This window comes from Psilocybe cubensis, chromosome 8 (genome assembly GCF_017499595.1).
Source record: "Psilocybe cubensis strain MGC-MH-2018 chromosome 8, whole genome shotgun sequence".
Classification (NCBI taxonomy): Eukaryota; Fungi; Basidiomycota; class Agaricomycetes; order Agaricales; family Agrocybaceae; genus Psilocybe; species Psilocybe cubensis.
Window position 1 is genome coordinate 443,736 of NC_063006.1, and position 8,772 is coordinate 452,507.

The 8,772-nt window shown below is 44.5% G+C and overlaps 3 protein-coding genes across 3 annotated transcripts; 1 reads left to right on the forward strand and 2 right to left on the reverse strand.

Moving 5' to 3' along the window:
• Positions 1-1,273: 1,273 nt before the first annotated feature.
• Positions 1,274-4,415, reverse strand: JR316_0008679 (Aldehyde dehydrogenase family 3 member A2; the record flags this gene model as incomplete). Its single annotated transcript, XM_047894392.1, has 14 exons — positions 1,274-1,444; positions 1,497-1,536; positions 1,591-1,663; positions 1,720-1,818; positions 1,878-1,933; positions 1,986-2,060; positions 2,122-2,334; positions 2,392-2,554; positions 2,606-2,680; positions 3,394-3,418; positions 3,480-3,629; positions 3,689-3,881; positions 3,936-4,099; positions 4,368-4,415. 14 exons carry the CDS (start codon positions 4,413-4,415, stop codon positions 1,274-1,276), a joined length of 1,545 nt encoding a protein of 514 aa, XP_047745851.1.
• Positions 4,416-5,225: 810 nt separating this feature from the next.
• JR316_0008680 (uncharacterized protein) lies at positions 5,226-6,564 on the forward strand (the record flags this gene model as incomplete). Its single annotated transcript, XM_047894393.1, has 2 exons — positions 5,226-6,036; positions 6,083-6,564. The coding sequence occupies 2 exons, from the start codon at positions 5,226-5,228 to the stop codon at positions 6,562-6,564; spliced, it is 1,293 nt and encodes a 430-aa protein (XP_047745852.1).
• A 1,054-nt stretch (positions 6,565-7,618) lies between these two features.
• On the reverse strand, positions 7,619-8,278 carry JR316_0008681 (uncharacterized protein; the record flags this gene model as incomplete). The annotated part of the gene is made up of 1 exon (XM_047894394.1): positions 7,619-8,278. The coding sequence occupies one exon, from the start codon at positions 8,276-8,278 to the stop codon at positions 7,619-7,621; it is 660 nt and encodes a 219-aa protein (XP_047745853.1).
• Positions 8,279-8,772: the final 494 nt, after the last annotated feature.

The window sequence follows — 8,772 nt, forward strand, 5'->3', positions numbered from 1 at the left end:
TTATGAGAACGAGCGTCAAGGAACAAATGAACTGTCAATGTAACGTGTCATACTGGTATGAAATGACTCTAACGTATTGAGATCATGTACCCCTCTCTGTCGTGTTTAAAACCTTGTCGGATCCTTCCAGTTACTTCCACGTGGATCGAATGAAGGAGAGGTCGAAGGTCGACGTTAAGCCTACGTATTATTCGAAAATTTGACTTGCATTGAGGATTTACAGGACTTGCCTCTCAGATAGATGGATCACCTTTAAAAGTACTATCAAAAAAATAAAAAGTGAAGTGACGAAATAGCTTAATAAGGCGACGCTCCGCGACCAGGATATCATACAGATAAGTTATGTAAAGAGAAAGATAATTTAGTAGCGGTGTGTAAGCGCTCCCCACCATCCATGATATGTCATGTAGAAAGGCGAGTCTGGACTCTGGGCGACTTTAAGTTTTACCTATCTAGTTATTGACTACATATTAGAATCCAGATTTCGTAAAAGTCAGGAATTATTCCGATTCTACTAACAACAAATACAAATGGAGTAAGATGCGTCAGAGTTCCAAAAATCTTGAACGAAATGACGAGAAGAGAATTTTCAATGGTAGCCTTGCAGAAGTGTTGAAGTACATTTATCCACTGGAATTAGCAGAGGGTCAAGAGAGATTGCATTGATCGGTAAGTTAAGTGATTACATAGTTCAACAAGCGAGTGATGGAGTAAATTATCACTGAACAGGATGTGTCGGTCTCCTGGGAACGACAGCGTAGAAGCATGATCTCGAAGCTGTGGGCGAGCCCAACACAGTTACAACTAAGTTCCTATGGTTATAATTATCTCTCACAAGGATTATCATACCTTGGGAAATTCCGATCGGGGTTTGTAATGAAGCGACACACGGAGTCAAGGGAAGCTATAGACGTTTTGGCTATCAGAATACTTCTGAAACTTGACATTTGTTGTGCTATTGAACTCAAATCAAAACCAACACTATTACGACTCCCATTCCAATGCACAAGCTCTCCGTTTCACCCGACATACTGGGATAAGGTTTTCTCTACTTTTTTCTCCAAATAAGAGCATGTGAATCGTTTTACTATTGCATGTTCATTAGCACAACGGTTAATACGTACACAATTTATTGTTAGTCGTCCAAAAAAATTACAGAGGGAAAATTGGTGATAAATCCAGCATTGTAGGTGCAGAAGGTCCTTTGCTATTTAGTGAGAGAATAAAGGCCGGAGGCGAACTGACTGAAGGAGGATCTGTTAATTCTGTGTAATTAAGCAGCGGTCATCTTCGACCGCGACGTTAGTCCACCAGCAACGGCCATGGCTAATGCCAGAATGAACCATTTGCCCCACCATTTTCCAGTGCCCTTGGTTGACGGTGGCCCAGTCGGACGAGATGGGAGAGAGTTCATCAACCTGAACACGGCATTCTCCTTGGAAGTCTAAGGAAGCAGATTGTTAATATGCTACTATACGCGGAAAAGGTATACGTACGTTGTAAGGAGGAAAGCGGAACTTTAGGATGTAATCAATCCTACAGGTTACAAGTCAATCATTTTGCTGGCAGAATTCTAAAGCATAAACAGACCAGCTTGGGGAATCCATCGATGCACGGAAATGAGTGAACATATCGAAGGTATACTTTCCAGTGTGCATGCCGTCTGTTAATAATAAGTAAGTTATAATGGATCGCTATGACTGGTCTGGCGACACATACATCCACTCGGACCAACACCGCCGAATGGCAATCCGTCGGCACCAGGATGGATAAGGGTTTCATTGGCAATGACGGCTCCACTTTGAGTTTTGTTGAAGACTGAAATAAATATAAATCGATTGGTCATAAGAAAGGACAACAAACAAACGATACGGTACCTTTAGTTTTAAGTTCGTTGTCTTGGGAGAAAATGTATAATGCCAAAGGATAGTCGCTAAACGCTCAATCAGAGATAATGACAAATATGTCAGGGATAAAACACGAACCGTTCATTCACGAACTTAATAGCATCTTCGATGCTGTCGACAGGAACTATAGGGAGAACTGGGCCAAATATTTCCCTGATTAACGATAACGGTCAGAACTCAATTGTATGAAATTTGGAGAATGAGAACTGCTTACTCGCTCATCAATGAATCATCGGCTTTGACGTCCGTTACAACAGTGGGCGCGATATACTTGGAGTCTTTGTTGATTTCACCACCGAAGGCGATTTTGCCCTGAGTTTTCTCTAATAGTCCCGAGATACGCTCTGTAGCCTGAGGAGTAATGATCCGACTGTAGGATCCAGGAACAGCAGCACGTTTTGCGGGGTCAGGGTAGAATTCTTCGTATCTGGTTTATAACGACATAAGCGACGGAGAGGAAAGTTTAAAATTTATCCACACATACACTTCCTTGAGGGCGTCAACGAATGTTTCCTGGAATTCTCTTGGTACGAGAATGTAATCGGGAGCCACACACGTCTGTCCCGCGTTGACAACTTTTCCCCACATGATCCGTTTAGCGGCTGTCTTGAGGTCACATTTGGGGTCAATGATCACTGGAGATTTCCCTGTGAAATACTTTGAGTATGAGATTCGTTATGAAAATAAAAATTTCGAACCTCCGAGCTCGAGCGTGACGGGAGTGAGGTGCTTAGCTGCGGCGGTTGCCACAATCTTGGCGACTCTTCCGTTACCTAAGATTGGGCTCATCAGGAACCAGCACCCCCTTAGGTAAGCAAAAGTTGGCTTACCTCCGAACCTTTTCAACCCTTCTGCACTCACACTATTCTACATTTTTGAACCACAGATATGTAGGTTATGCTTCTTTGAACACATCTGTGGTTTTTTTTTTCAAAAAAATTTTGATCTCAAGAAGTTATAAAGATTTTAATTTTTTTCCTTTTTTTTTAGTCTAACACGTCAGAAATGGTGTTTTCTCGAGTTTGGGAGATTTTCGAAAATTTGACAATGTTCTTTTGGCCGCTTATATAATGGTACACGTGACCACACGTGACAATAAGTCACGCCTAAGTAATACCTCTCAGACTCATTATGGACTTCCAGAGACTACAATTTGACCTCTGAGGTGTAATTCTATTATTGTGGGCATAAAGGCTAGTAGTAAGGATTGTATATGCACATTTATGAATTTTTTTTTTTTAAACTTTTTGTCTGAAACCATTTTCCGTCAACATAACTTTTGATTTTTTTTTCGAGCTGGATTTTGGCCGCTCTTGGCGCCAAGCCCATTGATTACGTAAGGGTGCTGGTTTCTGATGAGCCCAATCTTATATCAAACATTCAGGAACACAAGGCATCTCGAGGAGAAAGTTATTATGTACCCGTGTACAGAACTGATAAAATAACTATCAGAATGAGTCAATGGAGATTGACGAGATAGACGTACTATGGTCCCATTGCAGCTCAAGGAGCTAAATATATCCCGAACAGTTGTTGTTACCATGCATGATCAAATTGGTGACATAGGCTTACTCTCGTGGTCTCTGGGATGGCTCCATTAACAAAGCTGACTAGATCCGTGTCCAAGTACTTGGCAACAAGTTCAGTCATTAATGCACTGGTAGCGGGGGTTGATTCCGAGGGCTTGAGGCAGACAGAGTTTCCAGCCGCCAGGGCACCAGCCTAGTTGCGCCACAAACATGTCAAAAGGACGAAAGTTGAGCGGATGAGGCGGCGCTTACGACTGGTGCCAGAGTCAACCAAACAGGATAATTGAAGGGACTGATTATAAGAACAGTTCCTTTGGGTTCTTTCCTGATCAAAGGTCGCATAGCGAAAAAATTAAAACTGAAGGGTGGTCTGGTTGGCTTCGTCCATTTGTCCACATTCTTCAATTGGGTGACAGCCTCGCTGATGGTAGGAATAATGTCCATCCTGAATGAAGAATGAATGAAAGCCCAATCTGTGCATCAAAATAGGGTTACGCACATTCGAGCCTCCAAGGCGGGTCTCCCCAAATCTTTGGATAGCGCTTCCTCGAATCTAACCATGTTGTCCTTGACCAAGTAAATGAGTTGAGTAATCTGATATTTTCTGTATTCATTCGATTTCAGCTTTCCAGACGCGAATCCTGCTCGGAGGTTGTCGCGAATCTACAAGGGAAAATACATTAAAATTAGTATGAACTGGATGCATATTGTTGGTTGAAATGGGAATGAAGTCTAATGGCATATTAAAAAGTAGAGTTTGTGAAACAATACAGAGAGCGTGTCCTGCACTGCGAAATCGTCATACAGCGGTTCTTCTGCACGACTAATTTATTTAAAACTACATTGTGATTGAGTTTTTGATTCCATCTTTCAAAGAATCATACGAGGGAAAAATGGATAAAATCACGACGAACAACAATAATACACGTACTTTCGCGATTTCCTCGATTGGGGTGTACACAAGTTCTGATGTTGACATCGTTGCCAGTCTGGGGTTCAGTAGAGGTACCGAGGACGCTGAGATATGTAAAGAAACAGGGAGCAAGAGCTAAGTGCTGCGTGTGCTTTAAGAGTGTTTAAATGGCTCTGGTAAAGGATTGTGATAGGCAGGTTCAAAAATAGGGTGGCAGTAGAACGTCACAGACCAGTTGACAACAGCATGCTGACATACAACCGGCCTCGGTGTTTAACATACCCGATTTCCGGATGTGCGGCAATCACATGAGAACTCACATCAAAACCCAATCACTTGGCTGACCAAGAGCCGTATTAAAGCTTACAGACGGTCAAGAGTCAAGAAAATTCAAACAGACCATCGCAGTTAGAAAAGAGAAAGAAGCGATTCGATTTTTCGGATATCAGGGAGAAATCAATATCTTTTTCTTAATTTATCAAGTGGTAACAATCAAAGTCACGTTTCCGACACATTGGAGCCCCTTTCGACAGGTTTCGGGAACGGCCACGCTGCAAGAATACAATATACAACCCCCGTTCCATAGAAATCTCTGCCGTGAGATTGCGTACCTATAAAGAACCCTTTTGTTGTTTCTATATGTTAATCTCAATTGCAACCTAAAAAGAACGACAACGAAGTGAGGGAACCTCAAGTTGTATCTGGGTTATGCGGCGGAGTACGGCGGAGTTGTAAGATTTAGTGATGATCAAATTTAGGCGACCGACCATGGGCGCTGTCGCATCTTCGCATCTCAGAGTGCTCCATTTGATAGAATCGATGATCAATTGAACCATTGAAATTCTTGTTCACTGCTTGCTCTTGTCTCCAACCAAGATGGGAAAAACGCCTCTCCTACTTTTATCGGACGATCTTTTCGATGTGATAGTTGACTCCGCTGTCGGTGAGACGGTGGATTACTGGCCGTACCGATGGGAACTCCTCTCAAGCTGCGCTCTGGCTTCTAGAGTATTTTTACCCCGCTGTCTGCAACACTTGTATTCGAAGATAAAACTCCCATTTGATCTGGATCCCGGAAAACGCGAGCAGAGGATACGCGACCTGCACGCCATCTTGCACGCCCGTCCAGTAATTGCAGATTACGTGCAAGAACTGCATCTATGTCTTCCACGGGGAGAAGCATCATGGACGTACGAGGATAGCTATTTTGTGGAAGTAATGGGGCTGTTACGCAATGTGAAAAAGCTGCGGTTGGAGGGAGGACCACATCAGGAAATACTTAGTATGCCTGATATCTTCATCCAGCGTTTCTTCCGCCCGTACATTGCGCCCACTGTCAAATCGCTTCACCTTGAATGCCTAGTCGACGCCCCTACTCAGTTGGTGACTGAGTGCACTCAATTGGAGGAACTCGTCATGATATTCTGTAGCTTGGATGCTAAGTATCCTGGAGGAACAATCACTCGCCCATCGATCAGAAAACTGGACTACAACAGCGCAGGCATGGCACTATCAGAACTTCTTCCAAAGGGACAAAGCGGAAGCTCTTCTCTTGTCGATTTTTCGAATTTACGCAGCCTCAAAATTTACACTGACACGTTGCGAAATCTACTTTTCGAACAAGAGGTAATTGATGCATCACGAGGAGCTCTTGAGGAGCTGCGTTTCGTAGTTGATGAATGGCAAAGTGAGTCCCCCTCATCTCAATCCGAATATTAACTGACTTTGCGTAGGAGATCCGCAGTTTCAAGCATCCGTTTCCCTTCGCGATTTGCCAAACCTGCATAGCCTCGAATTCCCTATTTTTTTCCGGATCAAGGTTGAAGATAGCCTTATTGATATCTGCAGCACTCTAAACACTATTCCCGACGAGTTCCAGAGTCTAAAAAATCTCTGCCTTCGGTTATATGTTGGATTCACCTGCACCACTACCCCAGAACATTTGTTGGAATCCGACTGGGGCCCTTTAGCCTCCCAGATCCTCAGGATCTCAGCAGGAAGGTCGTTGGAACTGTCCCTTGACCTGACATTTCAGGATAGAAGCGACGAACCGGACACGCCAAGCGATCTCGGCAGTCCCAATCGAGAAGATTTGGATGGTAGATGCCAAAAGGTTCTGGAGGAGCTGGTTCAAGGGCCGCTAGCTCGACTTAAAGAGAACAATCAAATAATCGTCACTCTTTCCAGTGCAGTCGAGACTCCTCATTATTCGTGAAGAGTCACCTCTCTATCAATTTGAAATCTGAATGCGACACTTTCTTTTTCAATGAATAATTGTCATGTCAAACGAAGGAAAGCCAATGTGTTAAATTCAGTGGATCCAAAGGCCAAAAACTTTGTAAACTTTGTACGTATAGAGCCGCTAACATATAGGCGCCGGGGCTTTAGACGTTACTCTACCATTAGCCTCGTTCCTTGGACTCTGCAAGAATTCAGTTTTTAGTGTATGGTGCCGGTTGGAGTGCTTGAACGTCTGTGACTATTTCTCACTCCAAGAGACAATGCGGCGGTCGGTTGGCACTTATTATCATATATATACGTTCGTAGGCGATCTTCACGTCAGTTTTGAAAAAGTGATCACTGTTTTAGCTTTGTTAATGTGATTTCAAGGTCTTGGAATAATTGATGTCCAGCTCCCAAGCTCTACCCGGTGCTGCCTCACTTTGATTTCATGAAGAATTATCCACGTCCGCTGGCTTGATACTGATGCTCCGAACCTCATCCGCGCTCTCATCATCCACGGTGACAAACTATCCACGATGACAGTCATTTTCAATCTTCGAATATCCGATGCTTTTACTATTCCCTAACGGTCGTCTTTTATCTTTCAGAAAGGTGACAATACAATCATGTTGTCCGCCTTTTCAACTCAGATATCCTAGACTTTCTCTCAACTAATCCTATGAACTAGGCTTTGCAGTGTTATTGATATCGATTCAATCATTTCGTTTCGAATGCCATCGACCATTGTAAACTTAAGCATTAATACCAAGGAGTTCCACCTTGTGTTCGTCGCTCTTCTATTGTCATTTCTTGCTCAAATTCACGCAAATGAATTGTGATTGTTGTTTTATTGCTTGTTACGAATGTAATGCATGATCTATGTATGTATGTGATTGCGATGATTTAAATGATGAGTAGTGTAACTAATAATAATATAAGATACAAGCCGTTCAATGTGGGTTTTCATGGGTATAAGGTCGAATACAAATTACAATGATGAGTCGTGATTGGGATAAGTTGAGAGTCGAATTGGTGTTTGCCGTGGCCTATAGGACGAGACGCGGGGTCGCGGGGAGGTGCAATGCCGTGTCGTGTCTCCAGCTGTCCAAACTTGACTGGAGGACCTGCTTGCGGCGCTCAGATGCCCGAGGGCCGAACCTGTTTCTTCGGGGTGCGAGGCGGGGCGAGTGGGGCATCCTCTGCGCGGGTGGTAGGGTGGGTGTTGGTGTGGGAGCAGCAGCAGCTGGAGCTGGAGCTGGAGCAGGGGAACGGGTGGGTGATACACGGCGATGCTGGTGCTCCGCAAACTCGAGGTTCTTTCTCATGCGCCTGTTCATGAGGAGCTCGGGGGCGGGTCCGGCGCGGATCTTCTCCTTCATCCCGTCCTCAGCGTTTGGTCGAAGTGACAGGAGGAACTGGAGAGAGTAGACGCGTGGGTGAGGGGTGGTTGTAGCAGGCAATGGGGCTGTAGGGGTAAGATAATGTAAGCCGTTGAGCGCCTGTGCAAGTGGGGGAATTGACGAACCTAATGTGGAAGTTGGAGACCCTGGTGACGGCGAGCGCTTATGCACTGGCACATACAATCCCTTTGATGGGGAAGAGGAAATATATGACGACGCGGGTGAGGATGTTGTGTAAGACCCCGACTCGGATCCTGAAGAGGATGAAGAGGCTGAAGAGCGAGGGATAGAGATGGGCGACGACATTGTCTTCAAGCTCAAAGAGGTTGTTGGCTGTTGGGAGTGCAGACGCGTTTAATCCGGTAGAGGATGGGGGATCGACATGGGACGGATATGGAGATTATATAGCAAACATGACTCGACTTGAGACGGGTGTTGTGTCATTATTGTGGAAGCACGGGTATTGGCCGAAGCACAGCTCATTAGTACACGTAGGCCTTGACAGGAACGCTAAGCTGATCCACGACATCAGCCCGAACATCGAAGCGCTTGCTGGGATTGCGGAGACGGCTCTAGAAACGTGTGGAAACATATTTGTCATCTTCCATCACTCTTGCAAAACCTCGGCTCGGCATGGCGTAAGCATATCCGATACCGTTTTTGCTCCTCCTCGCCTAGGTCACAATCTAATCTTTCTCCCCGAACCCTTCATTCCTTAGTATTGAACAAACTCATGAGACGGTGCGATATACTTATCGCTCATTCTTCAATTCAAATGTGTATCTTTCAACCAACCATGG